This window comes from Podarcis vaucheri, assembly GCF_965113315.1.
Source record: "Podarcis vaucheri genome assembly, chromosome: 12".
Classification (NCBI taxonomy): Eukaryota; Metazoa; Chordata; class Lepidosauria; order Squamata; family Lacertidae; genus Podarcis; species Podarcis vaucheri.
Window position 1 is genome coordinate 39289574 of NC_138750.1, and position 20131 is coordinate 39309704.

Genomic DNA, 20131 nt, shown 5'->3' on the forward strand with positions numbered 1-20131 from the left:
TCACAAACATTTAAAGAGCAGTTGTCAAACAGTTCCTGGATTTGGAGGAGGAAAGACATGTAACAGGTTTTAGGGAACCTCAGCCCAGACCATCCCGCATCTGGTATGTAGAAACCTCTGGCTTTTGCATGGCTACTGTGCAAAAGGCAACAGCCACATACCATATTTTTCCGTGTATAAGACACCCCCTATTTTTGGGGACTCAAATTTAAGAAAATAGGGGGAGATGGCCGAAGTTGTTGAGCTTTATTTGGGGGGAATGCAGAAAATCACTAACCCGACAGATAAACACTGACAATCACTCTTGTTGCAAAAGCAAACAAACGTCTGCCTGCTCACCACGTCCAATTGTTGCAGCAGCAGCCAATCCACAGCCATTGCCACATCAACAAATCAACCACCCAATTACCGCAGCAGCAGCCAATCCAAAGCAGCCTTTCCCGCAGCCACCAATCACCCACCAAATCACCGCTGACAAGCTGCAGCTCGTAGCTGCAACCAATCACCCGTCCCCCTATGCACTATCTAAGACAATCCCCATTTTTAAACATTAATTTAGAGTAAAAAATCATGGAATACATGGAAAAGTATGGTACATTGCACTGCCCACTTCTGCCTCTGGTGATGCCCATGTTTGGCTTCAGCCCATAGGCATGCAACCCATGGAAGGCATCCCCCAACAGAATGCAACCCTTGGGCTGAAAAAAGGTTCCCAACCCCGGGCATGTGGTGACGTCACAGGCACTAACCAATAGGCTACCTGTAACCAACAGATTATCCCCATTCAAATCAAAGCTCTCTGAAGATACACACAACTGTTTTAATTTTAGAATCATAGAATCATAGAATCATAGAGTTGGAAGAGACCACAAGGGCCATCGAGTCCAACCCCCTGCCAAGCAGGAAACACCATCAGAGCACTCCTGACATATGGTTGTCAAGCCTCTGCTTAAAGACCTCCAAAGAAGGAGGTCTTTTCTTCTTTCTGGGGCCTGCCTTGGAAGGGAAACACCAATGAACCTCTTTGGCTGCTCTTAAATTGTCACATCTGTCTTCGCTTTCTGAAAGGACTCAACTTATTTCTGCCCAAGAGAACAGAAATAATTAGCACTCTACTAAAGAATTGTGCACTTCTTTGTTTTTCTCAATCACCCGGAGAAATCTGCTGCTGATGGATGCTCCAAAAGTGTTGAGGGCACATCTAGCTGTAAAAATGCAACAATTTAAGTACTGTGAATGCATCCAAGGATTGTGAAGTTAGGGTCCTGCCACCCCTGTGTTTTGACTCTCAGCCCTGCGTTCTATCCACCCCATATCCCAGGCTACTTTTTTTGTTGCTTTGATGGTGCTCTTCCTTTTCTTTTTTCTTTTTTTAGACTAAAGACACTTCTGATCTTTCTGAGTATTATTATCTCTGGCCTCCTTTCTCTAGCTAGGTCATCTGTGTAAACACAAGGGAACAGAGGGAGAAAGAACAGGGAGCTGTAAGACAAGAGAAGTTGCATAATAGGGGCTTGAACAAAAGAAAAAACAGACTTATTTGTCTTTCTTTGTCTTAATTCATTGGCATCGTTAGCTAGAGAAATAAAATCATATGAGGAATGTATACGGCAGAACTTCTGAAAAACATGAGGCACTGTGCATGCCCCCGTGATTGTACTTTTACATACAGTGGCTCAGAAATGTGAGGAATCCTATGCTTTACATAACAGCCAGTTACTTTATCTTTAAGTAGGAAACTAGTTCCTGGCAGGGGTCACCAACGTGGCTCCTGGGAGCACACATGGGCCCGGAGAGGCCATTCCTGGCACCCACAGGATCTCACCCACCACTGAAATTAGACTTGAAAGAAGCAGTCTGTTGTAGCCAATGGAACAGGTAGAATGGTATACTTGGCTGTGGTCTGTGTGTGGTGTCTATGAAAGCTTCTCCAATGTCCTTCAAGATGGAGTGAGTTTCAAAGAACACTGGTGCCACAGCACACGAGGCCCTTTCCACCTGTGTTCTTTCTGATGTTGTTGGACTCCAATGCCCACCAGCCTCAGCCAGCATGGCCAATCATCAGGGATGATGGGACTTGCAGTCCAGTAATATCTGGAGGACCAGAAATTGCCCATCCCAACCCTATTCATCACCCTCCTTGACCATCCAAGGACCCCTTACACAGAACTGCCCAGGTGACCCTTATGCCTCATGCATGAATATGAAGTCTCTGTAAGACTTGGTAGCATGCGTTAGTCAGTCTTTTGTGTGTTTTCTTCACAGTATTTTTCTGCTTGCCCTTTGTTCCTTATCTCTATTAATGAAAACAAGGCATACCCAAGAAGCATCACACCACTGACCTAATGGATAAAGCTCAGTTCCTCCCCATATTTTAAACCCGATTAGCTCAAAGGACAGCAAGATTGCAGAAATTGTACTGTAGAAAATATTCTTGTATCGGAGAATAAAGACCTGGGTATTTGCAAAGGAGAACAACTGACACATGTTCTATTGGCAGTTCCCATGTCACATATGCTAATCCATTAACACCTCCAAATATTTGGCCACACTAGCCTTTTACTAGATACTAGGAATGACTTTATTTTCCCTTTTGTAGGAACACATGGCTTATTTTTACCGCTCTGAACAGTAGCAAAACCTGACCAATTAACATCAGCACCAGTGCAACCTGGATCTGGTTTCAAGTGGAAACGAGAGGAATGTGGATGAAAATAGGCAACCTAGCAGAACTCCCGGATGAATGAAGCTGTGTAGGCTTTAATATTGGCAGAGCTGCCTATGTGATGATGATTAATCACTGGCCACAAATGATCTCCCCAAAGGCCCGGATATTAATGGCCTGAGTGTTAGCTGTTGACATTCTAACACCCAGCTCTGGCACGGAAAGTTACATGGAATTAAGTGCCAATAGCATCAAGGACACCTGCTCCTGGTATGAGTGCATTTAAGACATGGAAACTGGTATGTCTTTCTCCCCCCTCCCCTCCCAGGGTGGTGGCGGCAGCTCTAATTAAGCTGATTTCCGCCCCCGCCCCCCCCAGCTAGCAGCTAAACGTTTATTCCCCAAATGAGAAAAAACCACACAAACAAATGAAAATCCTCTGCTACACTGAGTTTCTGCTTTGACACAGATTTGTCTAGCCACAACAGTTGTTGTTGTTGTTACTATTTAAATATTCGTTAAATTTATAACCTGCCCTTCCTCTTAAAGATGTCCTGGGTGACAAACAACAAGTGATAAAACACTAGTAACATCTCTAAAACATCTTAAACACTTTTTGAGTGACGGCATGAAATTATGTCACCATCGGTCCTAAGAGCCATTTCTGTACTTCACGTTGTCTGGACAATTTTATCCTAAAGTAACTCCTACTATGTTTCGTTAACTGTGTTGTGTTATGATCCATGTATATGATGCACTTTTTCTATGCCAATAAAGGAGATTGATTGATTGATTGATTGATTGATTGATTGACATCTTAAACACATTTCCAATGCTGATTCTAACATACCTGCCTCAACAACTTACACCCTCATAATACAATAATAAAGCTTCATGCTGTGACCTTCACAACTGCACAAAAGACTGGACAGAACACCAAAACACATCTGGTAGCAAAAGGGTCAGGTTTTTAAATATTATTTTTAGAGATGAGTCTACAAATACAAGACAAAGCTTTGTTTAATTTAAAAATATAGCCTCTAATAATAGCACAGTTCCTTTCTTGTCAACTGTTACAGACAGATCTTTCTTACCCCCTTCAGTGAGTTTTGCATCAGTAGAACAGGCTAAAGAAGAGCAGGAAGTTATTTTCAACACAAGAAAAATATTTGATTCTCGAAAGGAAATTAACTTGGCACACCTTGGTTCCTTGGGGGGAGGGGAGGCGTGTCATGCTTTGAACTATCCAAAATAAAGTTCATGCTGTATCAGCTTGCAGGCTTTGTAGTCAGATGAATTGATATATGCTGCCCTGTAGTGAGCACATGAATTGTCTGTGTATTTAGGGGATAGAATTTCATCTCGGCTCCTCCAAAAGTGCCTCTAAACTTTTCAACTAAAACAAACTACGGCCAGCTCAGTTCAAGCTCCACTGCTGAACAACATTACAATAACCAGCCTTCCCTTGCCTGGTATCCTCCAGGTGATGTGGGACTACAAATCCCATCAGCCCCTGCCAGCATGGCCAATGGTCAGGGTGATAGAGGGCACCATATTGGGGGAGGCTACTATACATCTTTATGTGAATAATTTTGTTAATTAAAAAATATTATTTTTCAGGACCTGCTATCCCACTTGGTTCAAATAAATATAATTGATGTCAAATATCTATGACTGCCATTGCTTTCCTCCCGCAAAGTGCCTGTATAGGTTTCTGCTATGCAGCCTCTTGTGAGGGAAAAAGAAGATGGCAAGACAATACATGTTACCTTGCTGTTACGCTCGACACCGGTGTAATCTGCCTCTGGGGGTATCTTAATATGGAGCTCAGCCTCATAGGCACCTTCGCCTTCATTTCTTGAGTTGATCATAAGCGTGACACAGTTTTCCTCCCCAATTATGATCTGATCTCTATCCCTGTAAGAAATAAAGCTCATTTTCATAACAGGTTTTCAAAATACACAACAGTGCCAATTTCTCAGCAAACTGAGATCCCTTCAGCAGATGTGAGGAGTCATCCCTGTGTCATTATTGCCAAGTTGCACATTTCCTTTCACTTGTGACTTTCAATTAGGGTGGACATAATGACATAAGCAAAGCCTGCTGGGTCAGGCCCGTGGCCCATCTAGCAGTGGCGTTGCGTGGGTTGTCAGCACCTGGGGCAAGGCAAGTAATTTGCGCCCCCTAACCCGTGGAGCCAGGTAGGGGCAGAGAGCTGCGAATGCGAGCGCACGCCCCCCCCGATGTTGCGCCCGGTGCGGCCGGCCCCCCTGCACCCCCCACGCTACGCCACTGCCATCTAGTCCAGCAACCTCTTCTCATAGTGACCAACCAGATGCCTATGGGAAACCAGGGAGCAGGACATGAACACAACAGCACTCTCCCCTCCTGTGGTTTCCAGCAGCTGATAATCGGAAGCATTACGGTGTCCAACTGTGGAGGTAGAGCCAAGGTAAAGGTAAAGGACCCCTGGATGGTTAAGTCCAGCCAAAGGCGACTATGGGGTTGTGGCACTCATCTCGCTTTCAGGCCGAGGGAGCCAGCGTTTGTCCCCAGACAGCTTTCCGGGTCATGTGGCCAGCATGACTAAACTGCTTCTGGCACAACAGACGGAAACCAGAGCGCACGGAAATGCTGTTTACCTTCCTGCTGCAGCAGTACCTATTTATCTACTTGCACTGGTGTACTTTTGAACAGCTAGGTTGGCAGAAGCTGGGACAAAGCAACGGAAGCTCGCCCCATCACAGGGATTTGAACCACCAACCTTCTGATCAGCAAGCCCAAGAGGCTCAGTGGTTTAGACCACAGCACCACCCGCGTCCCCTGGAGGTAGAGCCTGGCCATCATGGCTAGTAGTCACTGATAGCCCTCTCCTCCATGAATTTGTCTAATCCTCTTTTAAAGCCGTCCAATATGCAGGCCTTTACTGCACTGCAGAGGTGTACTTTGGGAAAAAGGATGCATGATGTTAGACTAGAATTGCTTTCAAGGAATGCCCTGAGGATGCAGGGTTTTTTTCACTCCCATCCTCGATCCAGACATGCTTCTCTGTAACAGTACCCTTTCAGCACTGTTGCCAGAAGAGAAGGCTGCAGCCTTGAGCAAAACCAATTACCCATGGCTTTGCTCAGGAAGAATATCTAAAACATTTTTGCTGAAATAAGCAAAATCTGAGCAAGGAGAGCTGTTAAAGAAGTGGCTTTGTTTTGTTTTGTGTTTAGATGTGACAAACCTTTGAAGCTACACATTTACCGGCTGTAAAAAAAAAACAACACCCTTAAAAGCTCATATCAGCATTCAATAGTTGAAATATCTGCTTCCTATCGGATGGGGCAATCTTGATGGGTTTCTCGTCCCCACCCCCTGCCCACATTTTTTTTTAATGAACACCTTTATTCCATTAAGTGCAAAACACAAGTTTATTTGCTCAAACTTACGGCACAGCGGAAAGTTTCAAGTCAGGAATGCACACGTTGTCTTCTCCACAATCCACAAGAATGTAAGCCTGCATTGTTCAAAACATGCATCACTCATGTTAGGGGCTCTGCTTGAAAGGAATCCCAGCCATTTCCTTTCCCTTCCTTCATGCTTGTTTGATAGCCATTAAAAATAAGTCCCTGAAAAGGCTGGATGCTTCCAAACCCCTGATTCCAACACAAAGAGCCAGTGGTGACTGGCTATATATGTAAAGGCATGTTAACGTACTGCATATTAAAAGAGTGAGCACATCTTTCTTTCATTGCTGCGAGGAATATGATTTACAGGCTGTTGCAGTTAGCTAGGGCTAAGAGAATGAGAACATTCAGGAAAAAACACAGGCTGAAAGAGGTTCGAGAAATTTCAGATAGGTCTGGTTCAATTAGCTCACCATAATGAACAAATTAAGCTCTTGTTGCGCACACTGAAAGAATGCTGAAACCGTGAACAAAGCTGCTTATAAAAGATGCCACACAGCATGGTAGCTTTTGTTAGCTGTTCGGAGGCATAAGAAATACGCATGCAAGACCCTACCTGCTCCCCGATGTAGTTTTCTTGGTAATAGTTCAATATTGGGTCAACAGCTGAACCATCTGAAAAGGTGGATTCATCCAAGCTGTAGTTCAAACTAATGCTGATTGGAGACAACTTATCTCGGTATTCAGTTTCATCCTGCGGGAGAGAAATCACATAGAAACTCTTCACTTACGTTGCACTTCATTAATGCATTGTGTGTGTGTGTGTGTGTGTGTGTGTGTGTGTGTAGTCTTTGTTTCAGCAATGAAGCAATTAATATCCTCATCCTATGGCTGTCTACTAAGAAGTGAGGACCATTGGATTTAGTTAAACTAGGTAAGTTTGCAGACGAATGCTGCTAAAGTCTCCAGAAAGTACAAAGAGCAAGTTACCTCACTTATAGCAAAATTTCCAAAACACACTGCTTCTGCAACATCCGCACTTGAGAAGTAGGTTGCTAATGTGTGCAGAGCCAGAACTATTTCAAAGCAGTAGTCTGCCATGATGTTGTACTTCTAAAGAGCTCAGTTCCCACAAGCTCTTTGCTGAAATGGAAGCAGCACACATGTGACCTATGGAAGGAATAGTGTTGATGTGTTCCATAGGAAAGGAGTCACATGCATCAGCTTTGAAAAACCACCATTACCTATAACATTCCCTTGTATGTAACCCAAAGGTGCCACCCAAACCCACTTGAGCAGATTGCTTAATCATTTGAATTGTCAAAATAACTCCAACTTGTTCATAATCAATAACATCTCTTTTTGAGTCTTTCTGAAAAGCTGCTCTCAGAAAACCAGTGATAACAAACTGTTTCCCCAGAACAGAAAGACCAGTGAGATAAAAGCACACATATATATTTTTGGGAACTAACCTATAGAAAGCTCACAGTATAAGAGTTGCCACTGATATAGTAGTACAGCTCTTTCCACATCTGTAAAAACATCTGCCCATACAATGTGGGGATGTACTTATATTAGTTCTGTTGATAGTCCTAGTTTAATCATCCAGATAGTGACTATATTCTGAAAGAATTGCCCCCAAAGCAATAATTTTCTGGACACAGCAAAGAGCAAAACTTACTCTGAGATAAACCACAAAGTCTTTGCAAGTGAGCCGCTTCTGCCTGTCTATTGTGAAGAGGAAGACATGCTGGGACTGATGGTAATCAAGCAAGAGGGCACGCTTAACAGCTCCTTTCACTTTTAACACATCTAGCTGGAGTTCAGCTCTCAGAGCTAAAGAGAATGTAAGCAAACCAAACATCATAAAAACAGTCAATTGGATGTTCCACTTCAAATTCTGATCTGGTTTTACAGATAGCTTATTATTTTTGTTTTATCAACATCCATATTTCTGACAGAAGTTCACCATTTGTTCAGTTGACCAATGACTGTTTCCCAAAAGGAAATGGTTCAAATACTTCTTATGTCATTACAGCACAAATTGACCATTTCAAAATAGCGTACAAAAATGCAAGCAATATTCTTTCAAGTAAAACGTTTTAATCAAGTACGGTAATAGCGCTCAGCATGATGAGGTAAATGCCAGGGACCAGGCAATGCCCTTTCCCAAGGAACTCTGGGAATTGTAGTTCTGAGAGGGAAACAGAGGTCTCCCAACAATTCTCACCACCCTTAACAAACTACAGTTCCCTGAGTTCTTTGGGGAAAGCAGTGACCGCTTAAAGTGGTATGATACTGCTTCAATTGTACAATGCAGATGGTGCCTACATTTGTAAAACCAGGGCTTTTCTTCATGGAGAACTCATAGGAACTCAATTCTGGCTCCACTCTGGTGGGTGCCATTGCCATTCTAAGAGAACAAGGAAGGTGTTCATGGTGAGTTCCGGCACCTCTTTTTAAAAGAAAAATAACACTGTGTAAAACCCAATCCACCTGGTTTCTTTCAGGTTCAAGGACTGTGATTAGTACAAGGAGGCTGAATGCCTAGATGGGCATTCCCAGTGACTTCTAGAACCCAACTGGGCATGAAGTTAACAATCCCAGTGTGGGCTCTGGGACTTCCCTTTAATGAAAACAGCACCTTTGGAGGGTCAATGTTTGTCAGGACTGTGGCAAGGAGAGGCAGAGTGAAATTCCCCCTTCCCACCCAGATGGTGCTCAGGCTTCCCCATGGCTGCTATTTACATAGAACTCCCACATAGCTCAGTCAGCAGAGCGTGAGACTCAGGGCAGTGGGTTCAAGCCCCACAATGGGCAAAAGATTCCCACCTTTGAGGGGGTTGGGCTAGATGACCCTCATGGTCCCTCCCAACTCTGCCATTCTATGATTCTTTGACCAACAATTGAGGCTGTGTCTAGTTCGGCCCTAACAGAGCTTAACAGGGCAGGTATTGAAGGCAAGTTTAACTATGGCAACAGAAAGTCAGCTAATCTTAAACCACAATCTTTAAACAGATGTTAAAAAGTCTTACCTATTTTTTCTGAAATGCCTGGACCTTCAAAAGCCACGCAGACGGTTACAGTAAAACTACAAAGGAAATGGGAAGAATAACATTAGAACGTAAGGAGAGACTACTGGACCAGGCCAGTGTCCCATCTAGTCCAGTGTCCTGTTCTCCCAGTGGCCAAACAGATACCATGGCAGGCCCCAAAGCAGGACCTGGGCTCAAGAGCGCCCTCTCTCCATGCAGTTCCCAGCAAATGTTCAGAAGCATACTGCCTCTGACAGTGGATACAGAGCACAGTCATCAGGGTTAGTAGCCATTGGTAGCCCAATCCTCCATGAATTTCATGGAATCTCTCTTTTAAAGCTGTCCACAGTGCACTTGTTGAAATTCTGCATAGGAATATAGCTGTATCTATATATCATGACTTTTGGGTTTTGTTTCTCTCTTTTCGAAACTGCCATAAGAAAGTAACCTGCTCAAGATCCATGACACGGCCACCATTTTGAATTAATAACTATTCCATCTCCACAAGGACCTTAGGAGGGAACTCTAATTCTGTAAAAATAACTTGGGTTTTTCTCTAAACTACAATTCTCTGAACCTTTACTGAATGATCATGCTCATGAAACCAAATGATTTTAAATGGAAGCCTTGGAAAAATAGAGGCCTCAAGACTTCAGGCAAGCCATCTTGGGCATAACTGCTATTGAAGAAACTGGAAGTTTGCCCTCTCATGCATTTCCTATGAGGAAAGAGCATTAAACTCCTTCTCTTGTACCTCGCCTACAGAAGACAATGGAAGTCTGGCATGTGCAGGCCTTAGATTATTTTATTTATTACATTTATTTATCACATGGAGTTCAAAGTGGCATAAGTAGCTCTCATTAAAGTTTATTCTCTCAATAACCCTGTTAGGGAGGTTGGGCTGAAAGACAGAGACTGGTCAAAGGTCACCCAGTGAGTTTAAGCCTGTTTACATGTGCTTAAATGAACTGATCTTCAGTCTATAAAGCTGGCATGAACCAGCTAAGATAAATATGGGCCTACTTTCTAAGTCCAATCACACCAGGAACATAATTTAAGCTAAATATTTGATATAACACATTTCTTCTGACATACCAAGTCAGACTTTCAAACCAAGCAATTCTTTTTTAGATAGAACATCCCAAATCATAAATTGAGAAGCCGTTGAGCTGCAAGACAATCCTTTGCATTATGAAAAGATAAATTTTTAATCAAGCTATGCTAAAAAGGCTTTCACAAACAACCACAGATGGATGTTAAATCATTATAACCAACTCTATCCTGCTAGAAAAGTACAATTTCCTGCTAATCAGTGTTGCTGGAAATCCATCATTTGTGACTTGCTCCTGATGACAGGTCAATCTATGTGTTCAGAGGTGAAACTTGAAAAACAAAACCCCTTGTGAAAATTAAACAGGATGGCACGGAAATGTTCTCTATACACAAATCTTCTTTGGTGTTTCCATTTTTTTTGGGGGGGGGGAATGTTATAATTTTATCATTTTACAAAAACTGCAGATTAAGTAGAAGACAGCTTCTTGGGCAAGACCTACTGTTCTTGCATTAGTCATTTTAATTTCCAGTTCCAAGTTACTAAATACATATCTACGGACACTAGAAGTTCAAAACCAGCAACATCACCTCTGGAACAACCTCTAATCTTATTAGAATTCCGTATCAGCTTCCTCTGACAGTCTTGCTGAAAAAGGATCACATCTGGGTTTCATATAACGTGCTTGACCTTCTTCCACTTCTTCCTCCAGGGCAAACAATTTGCCACATATCATTAAGCAGGGCTTTCCCATAAACTCCAACGGTTGTTATGAAGGGTTATTTCAGAGCCTTGAAGAACCCCCAAATTCTGACCCATTTCCCTTGGAATTGCCAAGAGGTGAATAACCTAATATTGCTTAATTTATGGAGCAGAGCAGAGTAGGAAATAATGGACATGGCATGCATATGATCTAATGACTAAACCTGATCACAAATAAAAACTTTCTTATAGGGCAAACTGATCAACAATGCAGGACGTGTAAGGGAGACTGAATGGTTTTGAAATAGAAAAACGACTCACCCGTATAGGTAGAATTAGTGAAACCTTTATATCTCCATTACTCATATGCCCAGTCCCTGATCCTCAACAGATTTCATGACTCCACACATTCCCTGCCAAGAATGCTGAAGAAATCACCATTTGTACACCACAATTTCTGTCTCTCAAGCTATTTTACAGTTTGCTTGTTTTCCTCTTCCCTGCTCATCCATTTTACTTTTGTGCTGGGCAGGGAGCGACTGCCTTATTTTTATTCTTATGAAAGCTGCTCTGGGAAAGTTTTTGTTTTAATGAAGCACCTTTACCCTTTCACCTCTATCTAGAACTCAGCTGCCAAAATCAATTATGTCTCATACTGTTCAGATCATGCAACACTCCTCTTCAAATTCCTAGAATGGCTCTCCATTCCTTCTGCACTGAGAACAAAGTTTTTGTCTTTAGTTTTAGAACACTTCATATCCTTGGCCCACTCTGATTACTAACAATAAACTATGGTGTTTTTCAAAAAATATATGTGAAAGACTACAGGAAAACCTCAGGCTTGCATACTCCTGCCCCACTCTCCGGGGACAGCAATAAGGAGATTGGAAGCTTTTGCTTCCATTTTCAACCAACTGCAATTCTGGGTTATGTTCAAACCCGGATAAACTGTTGTTAGGCTTAACTACGACTGATGGAAAACAAGACAACCTCAAATCTTGGTTTATGAAGCTGCCTCTCATGGGACCTGACACCAGGGGTTACCAATTCCCCGAGGAAGACTCAGAGAATAAAGTATGCTTCACCCGGAAGATATTGCCCTACCATTGTTCTTGGACTTAGAAGATGAGTGCTCCAACTTCCTTACCAGGCAGAAGTCAACAGATACAAAATCAGGCACCACTGCTCTGATAACCAAAGGGATGTGTGGCCAACTATAGCTTTTCTGCTCAGGCAGCGATATGAGGGAAGGCACAAACCAGAAGGACCCATTGGGAGCTGTCCGTGGTTCTGCCCTCCCTGCCCTTTATTTAAGACTTCTCGGAGTCTGTCTGACATAGCCTGCTCAGAAGTCACTTGGCATGACCACATCTACCTCTGAAGGCAGCCCTGTTTAGGGAAGCTTTTAATGTTTGATGGATCACTGTATTTTAATATTTTGTTGGAAGCCGTCTAGAGTGGCTGGGGAAGCCCAGCCAGATGGGTGGGGTATAAATAATAAATTATTATTATTATTAATATAAATTATATTAATTTATAAATAATAAATTATTGCAGGGAACTGCAAGCCTCAGCCCCAATAAAAGAGGATTCTGGGTTGTTTCAATAAGCCACCAGTTTAGGGTTTGGACATAAGAGGAAACTATGGTTAACTGGAAAGAGAAAGGAGAGCTTCTAAGATGGGAGGAGGGAATGCATGAGCCTGAGACTCATGAACATAATGATGAACCATAGTTTATTGTTATGCTTCAATGCAGCCACAAACTGTGCATTTCTTTCCTTGCAAATAACCATTCTTCCTCCCACTCTGACATCCTTGGCTACCTCTCCTGCTCCATTTTCCTATGCTGCTCTTATGCTTGGAAGTCCCATCAAGAACTCCAATGTGGTATCACTTCTTGTACTCCTTTCAAGTCCCTCTTCTTCTTCACTAAGTCCTCATCCCCCAGCCTACACAAATCCCTAAGTATTTGATACTACCTTTGACCATATTCATCCCTCGCTGTTCTTGACTCTTCCATTCCTCCGCTATGGAAAGGAAAATGCTGAAACTAAGGTGCTGTACTTTAAGAAGCTGGCAGAGAAGCCAAACTGACTGCAGTGAACCGGGAGGGTTTATGACCATGGAGATTAATTTATAACTCTGTACAAAAACACATGCACATCCAGACCTATTCATAAATGCCAGCTTTAGAACAATTAACGAATGGAAAAAAACTCTTCCATGTAAAGTTTGCATTGTTTTGGTGGCAAAGGGTCTAACACTTCACCCTGACAGTAAGGGGCTGATAAAAGATCTGTACAATGGACAACTGTAGATGAAGACAGATCTTATAAACTAGAAATTTCCTTCCCTTGGCCCGGGGTTACTCAAGGAGGTCAGACTAAAACAACTCTTATTTCCCTTCAACCCTGCCAGTGAATTTTCACACATACGAATCTGTATAAAGACAGGAACATTTGCAATATGTATTTGTAAGACAATATGTTTCCTCATTTGTGATCTGCCCCCAACTATTTCTGCTTAAAGTGTAATGCTGCAAATGTTTACTTGAAGCTAAGCCCTACTATATTCATTAGACCTTACTCCCTAATAAGTGTGTGTAGGTAGGATGCCCTCCTGACATACTGTTACAATATGCCTTCATGCCTTCAGGATGTTCAGACTGCAAAAATGTTTACAATTGCTCAGATCAATAAAGATAAATGATTAAACTCCACTACGGTTTGAGTTTCTATTTCAGGACTGGGGAAACTCAGGTCTGAGGGCCAAATACAGCTCTCCAGGCTTCTCTATCTGGTCCTTAGGACTCTCCCCAGGCCACAGCCCTCCTTGAGTGTTCTTGCCTCTTGGTTGCCTGGATGGAGGACAGAGAGGGGTGTATGTGTAGAAACTAGCCTACTGCGCCCAGATGGCATCTGCATTCATTGCTCCACCCACGTTTGTCCCTGGCCCTGCCCACCAGTGTCATGTGACTCCCCAGACGGTTGCCCAGCTGAAAATGCACTCCTTGGGTCTGAAAAAGGTTCCTTGCCCTTGTCCTAATTCAATGCCTACAATGATCCCAAGAGAGAAACTGGTTGTCCTCGTATCATAAAGCAGGGATGGGGAAGAAACCCAAGTCAGTTCACGTTTAGAATTGAATTAATCAGATCTGCGCTTTCTGAAGCAACATGAGAAGCAAAACACAGCCATCCTTCAAAATTCAGTTGTCCAAATCTTGCAATGCGGCTCTCCAACCAATGTTTGCAAAAATGCGTATGTTAGGGGGATATGTGTATATTAAAATGAATATATTAGTGAAAATGCACTAGAGAGATTGCTTGTATAAATGTGCACCTTAGTCAAAAGTGCAGTGAAAAATTTGTTTATGAATTTGTACAAAAATTCGCCTTTTTATTTTATTTTAAAGTACACATTGCTGGAGAAACCTAAGGAACTGAATTTAAAATTGGAAAAATGAGAAACGGAGAGAACCAAAATTGACTGATCCTCCCATCTCTTATATGAGGCCTGTTTGGGTATACTGACCACATGTAAAGATTACATACAAACGCAGCAGGGGTGAATGTGCTAAGCTCTGACTCCCTATTAGAGAGTGAAGTCTGAAGCAGGGAGCCTCCTCTATGCATGGAGGTTCCTGTGTGATTTAGAACCTTACAGAAGTGGGGTTCTAGATCACACAGGGAGTCTTTGGAAATAGGAGAAGTTCCTTGCTTCAGGCTTTGCTCTCCAACTCATGGAGACTGGTGGGAATAGTCACATGGGGGTGGAGCTTAGCAAGTTCATTTCTGCTCACATGTAGCCTTTACCTGTGAACAGGATGTCCGAACAGGATGCTCCTGAAAATGGATGTGAAGCCACCCAAAAAAACCTAGTGTTTATTTGGATCCAAATCAGAGCCACTCCTCTCAAAATCTTTTGCACTTGGGACAGCTGAGTACAAAAATGGACTGAGAAAAAAAATTAAATTTGTAAGAAATCCTTAAGGTGCAATCACCTTTGCTCAGCTGTAATTTACAAGGGTGGGGGAACCCAGCTTCTCCCCCCTGTTTATAACTTCGCATTTTAACACATTTTAAGGCATGCTTGGTTTTAACAACATATTGGGGAGTTTTTCTGTCTCTGTAGGAAAACAAAGCATACACATTTTAATAACAATTTCCCACATGGTTAAAACAATATTTGCCTTATACTGGGATAGTGTACAGTAATCCAAATCTTTAGACTCCCTGAGCTTTTTCTGGTTAAGATGACCTCCTTTCATTCATTTTATTTTGAAATGTCAATCAACGGGCATTTTGCACAAGTTGCACAGCTGGCTAAGAGATACAGAAATCTATCCCATGGGGCAGAGGAAATATTTGTCTGTTGGAGTTTCCCTAATAATTGTTTGCATATGTACAACACGAGGTTATAACAACTACAGAGAAAAATTACAGCATAGAAAACTAACAGCTGCTCTTCCATCATTTCAAAGACAGGATTAAAAAGTTTTATAGCTGGAGTAAAAACCTTTAGGGAAGCATATTTTATAACAAAATGGTCAGAACCATAACCATCTATCTGTTGTGGCACCTATATAACATATACGATTATATATATCTATGAGAACATACACGTTGAAGCAGTTCCTTTCCCATGGAGTCAAGTTTCTACAGAGGTTGCAGAAATCAGAATATTATTCTGGTGCCTCCAGACCTTCAGAACCAATGCAGGTGAATAAGAATCCTGAGATGGCAGAACGGACTGTGCCATGTCAGAATGTAGGTGAGGAATAAAATTTTGAATGCTCTCTCACATAATAATTCTCTGCAACTGAAAACAACAACAATAGCACACCAGGGAAAAGAATTCTAGCCCACACCACTTCCTCTACACCAGTTTTCTTCTTGCACGGGCAATTTTTGTTTCCCCCCCAATAGCGGAGCAATTAAAAAATGTTATTCCCTCATGATGGTCTGAAGTGGAACATTCCATTTTTTAACCTCATGACTGCACCAGTGCTTCATGCACACCTCATTCTGATACATGTATAGATCAGGCATAAGCATAGTGTTACGATGGATCCATTTATTGATCCTAGCCAAGATTTCAGAATACCCCAAAAGGAGGGGGTCTACTGAACTTGTAGACTTGAGTGCCTTCTGGGGATAAAAGAGTCAGGTAGCTTTTTAAAAAAAATAATCTATGTCTTCCTATGGACCCAGATACAATAAAACTGTAAAATATTTGTTGTTTGCTTGAAACTTCAAGCGCTGGTGTCCATTACTTCTGATGGTTCTGACAGACCCACAAATGTCAGTACCCCGGAGAATCCAATTCACATAGTTTACACCACAGCTTGCATTTACATTCCTGCAGAGCAGGCTTCCTCTAACTTTGGACTGCCTATAGGCTTTCAGGAATGTTACAACTCTTCGTATATAAGAAGCTGAAAGAGCACTTCCTGGTTATGGCATTCCATGTGGTGGGTATTACACTTAAAAGCCTCTGACCCTGCACTTCAGTCCAAGCACACACAACATCTCACTGTCAGTGACAAAAGTCACCCAGCGTCTGCAGGTCTGGCAGGAACACACAGAGTCATGGTGTCTTGGACAAATGTGTAAACCAGGGGTCAGCAAACTGACCGTGTCTCGGGCCAGTGTCTCCAGCGCCGATTGCGCGGCAGGTTGGAGGGCGTGGGAGCACTTGCCCTTACGCGTGTGCACACACTATTTTCGGCGCACTTCCGGGTCGGAGGAGCACCGGAAATAGCTTGTGTGCATGTGCACGGGCCTCCTCCGACCCGGATGTGCACCAGAAATAACGCTTGTGCATGCGCAAATAACGCTTGCACATGCGCACAAGCTATTTCTGGTGCTCCTCTGACCCGGAAGTGGGCAGCCTCACAGCGCAGCTCCGGTAAGAGTGGGCGGCAGCAGCGGGCAGCGGGGGTCGCCGCGGGCCGGATAAACGAGCCTCGGGCCTTATCTGGCCCATGGGCCTTAGGTTGGGGACCCCTGATGTAAACTATGCAGTGATTTCATAATCCAATTCAAGATTCTGTATCATGGGCAGGTGTGATTTGCTCCCCCAAAATGCTTAATCTATTTAACAGCTGCCATTGGGTTTTATTTATTGCGCAGGAACTATGGAGTTTCAAGATCATAAGGTTAAGAGGACAGTCATAAGAACATAAGAAGAGGCTGCTGGATCAGGCCAATGGCCCATCTAGTCTAGCGTCCTGTTCTCATGGTGGTCAAAAAGATGCCTATGGGAAGCCTGCAAGCAGAGCCCGAATGCAACAGCTCTCTTTCCTGCTGTAGTTTCCAGCAACTGGAATTCAGAAGCTTAATGCCTCCAGCAGTGGAGCTGGAACACAGCCACCATGGCTGGTAGCCATTGTTAGCCTCATCTTCCATGGACTTGTCTAATCCTCTTTTGAAGCCAGCCAAGTTGGCGACCGTCACTGCCTCCTGTTGGAAGCGAATTCCGTAGTTTAACTATGCAGCAATAGAAAGCAGCTTAAAATGGGAGGGGAGATGCCATGGCCCTGACATCTTGGGCTGCCAGCGCACAGTTCTGGTGCACAGATGCTCACCTGCAAGCCGTCCTCACCCACTTCAGCGGAGGAGCTCTGTGAGCACACAGAGAAGTGCCTCCTCTAAGATACGCATACAAAGGGGCTCAGTGCACAGAGTGCTGTGGATGTAAGACTCTGGTGTGAAAGACTCATCTGTTGTTATTGCCAACTTACCAAGCCACCAAAGTCACTGAGCCGGGAAGCTGGCAGGTTTTATTTTCTGGATTTACAATCACCGGCATAAGCAAGAGCTGCGCATCGACTGTCACCACCGGTCTGGCTCTGCAGGGGAGAAAAGCAAAAGCTGAGCATGTAGAAAAGGAACAAGAGACAATAGAAGAGAGGAAGAAGAATATTCAGTTACTGTGGATGTTAATTACACGTGGGACCACAGAAAGCGTGAGTCAGACTTCCTGTATTAGTGCATATCGTAAACAATCAAACTCCTGCTGGGAGGTGCACGCACAGTGCCCACATTAGGAGCACACACATTTTTCCACAGGGACAGTGTGCAAGCCCACGCTTTGGAGGTTAATGACTCATTCATGTTCCCTGTGTTTGTATATCTGATTAAGATCTAGCCTAATTCTGTTAAGAGTGATTTGCTAAATGCATCTATGCACAAAGAGGCAAACCCACGCGTGCGGACAAGGCTAATATTATTAGAGCAATATATACACCACTTCCCAGCCAAAGCTTTAAAGTGTTGCCTTATACAGCTCTAACATGATGCAATATAAAACAATTGTAAATCCAGTAAAATAAGCAGCACAGACATCAAAGGTACATTAAAAATTGCTTACACACAAAGCAAGTGCACAGGAATTCTCTAAATATTTTCCTGAGCAGGATGGTCTCACATTACCTTTTGAAGGGCTGGAGGATCAGGAAAAGGGAAGCTTCTTCTTTGGGAAATATATTCCACAAAGAAGGAATTACCACTGTTAAGACCTGTTTGAACCTACCCCCGATTTCACTGTTATAGCAGAGAGGACTTATAACAGTGGCCTTGAATTTACATTTTAATGACAGCTTTATTCACAAAACAAGAGATGGCGTTAGTGTTGATCATACTCTGAATAGGCTCACTGAAATCATTGATCTTAAGTGCATTTTCAGTGCACCAACTGTGGGTATAACTTAGTTGAATGTCACCCAATGTTTATCTTAAAGCCCAGCATGTGAGTCTACCATTGACATTTCACTTGTGAATTCATGGGCTTCCTGTATGTAATGAAGTGTCCTGAATGTGTGTATAAGAGCCTGTGCATGCAGGATTAGTATGCATCAGCCTTGTAAATAAGTCCACAAAAGTTAGTAGCCTGGGGGGGGAAAACATCAGCAAGCAAGCAAGCAAATAAATAAATAAAGCCTTAACCTAGTCAAATTTGGAAAAGGAGGGATGGAGAGCTGTATTTCTGTGCTGGGTACAAAGAAGAGGATTGTTTCCTCCATCAACCTGCTTGATTTCTGTGCTGGACACAGAGGGCCCATGTCTGCTAGCCAGCTCAGCGACCTGCATGAAATCTTCATCACCCATGGCTACAAGACCAGAGCTTAAATTCAAGTCTGATGCCCACTACAACTTCCATCAGTCTGAGCCAGGTCTGCCAGTGGTCAAGGATGATGAAGGCGGGAACCCAACAACATCTGGAGGGGACCACACTGCCACCCCCTGGTTCAATTAATGCATGGAGGTCATGAGTGGGGCCTATCATTGCAACCACGCTTCCCTTCCACATCTTGATCATACCAAGTTTTAGAACATCCACAAAGGACTGTTGTTGTCTCTCAACAATGTAACATTCTCCAGCAAAGAAATACTCTGTTTCAGTTCTGCCACATTTTGCATTTGTGACTCATATGATTTTTGGGAAGGAGAAAGGGAACTTTTTTCCAAACTGTTCTATGATACAAAGTAGCTGATAGATCTTAAGCCAAGTGGTCTACAAGCCAAGAAGGAGAAGAAGTCATAATAGAAAAAGCAGCTGGAAACAGTCCTGGCTACAAAAATAATTACTTAGAATCTCTCCAAGTAACTTGCTTGTAATTAAATGCATAGCTTTAATTCAACTCCCTAGGAAAAAACTAAATGGGAAGGTGAGAAGCCAGGATAGGCTTCCTTTCAAAATCCACAGACTGCAATAGCTGCATAAATAGAGTATGAGGAAATATAGCAGAATATAGCAGAGACAAACAATGTAGTGCCCTTAGATCTTTTTGAACTATAACTCCCATCAGTCCTAGCAAACATTTTGAATGATCAGGGATAATGGGAGTTTTAGTCCGACAACATCTAGAGAGCACCACATTGGATACTTCAGGAGTCTATAATTCCTTTAGAGGGAGTACCGTGTGGATCATCTCTCAGATCAGTATATAAGAAATTAACTGTGTAAACCAAATACATTTAGAAAATAAAATGCCAGCACTACCGCCATTACTTCTACTGCTCCTACAATTAATTTCTTCAGACAAACTGTATTCAGATTGTAATGGCAATTTCCCCAGCTCAGTTTTATATTATTATACTATAATCATTCTAAAATATTTATACAGTGGTGCCCCGCAAGACGAATGCCTCGCAAGACGAAAAACTCGCTAGACGAAAGGGTTTTTCGGTTTTGTGTTGCTTCGCTAGACGAATTTCCCTATGGGCTTGCTTCGCAAGACAAAAACGTCTTGCGCTTTTTTCTTAAAGCCGCTTGAAGAGG

At 42.9% G+C, this 20131-nt stretch overlaps 1 protein-coding gene across 2 annotated transcripts in view; it reads right to left on the reverse strand.

The window, feature by feature from the left end:
• The window catches only part of ITGA8 (integrin subunit alpha 8), a 125177-nt gene that overhangs the window by 52120 nt on the left and 52926 nt on the right, over positions 1 to 20131 (reverse strand). For both annotated transcript variants that reach the window (XM_082193199.1, XM_082193200.1), the window contains exons 15-20: positions 17592 to 17699; positions 9096 to 9151; positions 7742 to 7896; positions 6677 to 6814; positions 6103 to 6170; positions 4435 to 4582 (exon numbers count right to left, since the gene is read on the reverse strand). In XM_082193199.1, coding sequence (XP_082049325.1) covers positions 4435 to 4582; positions 6103 to 6170; positions 6677 to 6814; positions 7742 to 7896; positions 9096 to 9151; positions 17592 to 17699 — 673 coding nt within the window. The remainder of the gene's footprint in view (positions 1 to 4434; positions 4583 to 6102; positions 6171 to 6676; positions 6815 to 7741; positions 7897 to 9095; positions 9152 to 17591; positions 17700 to 20131) is intronic.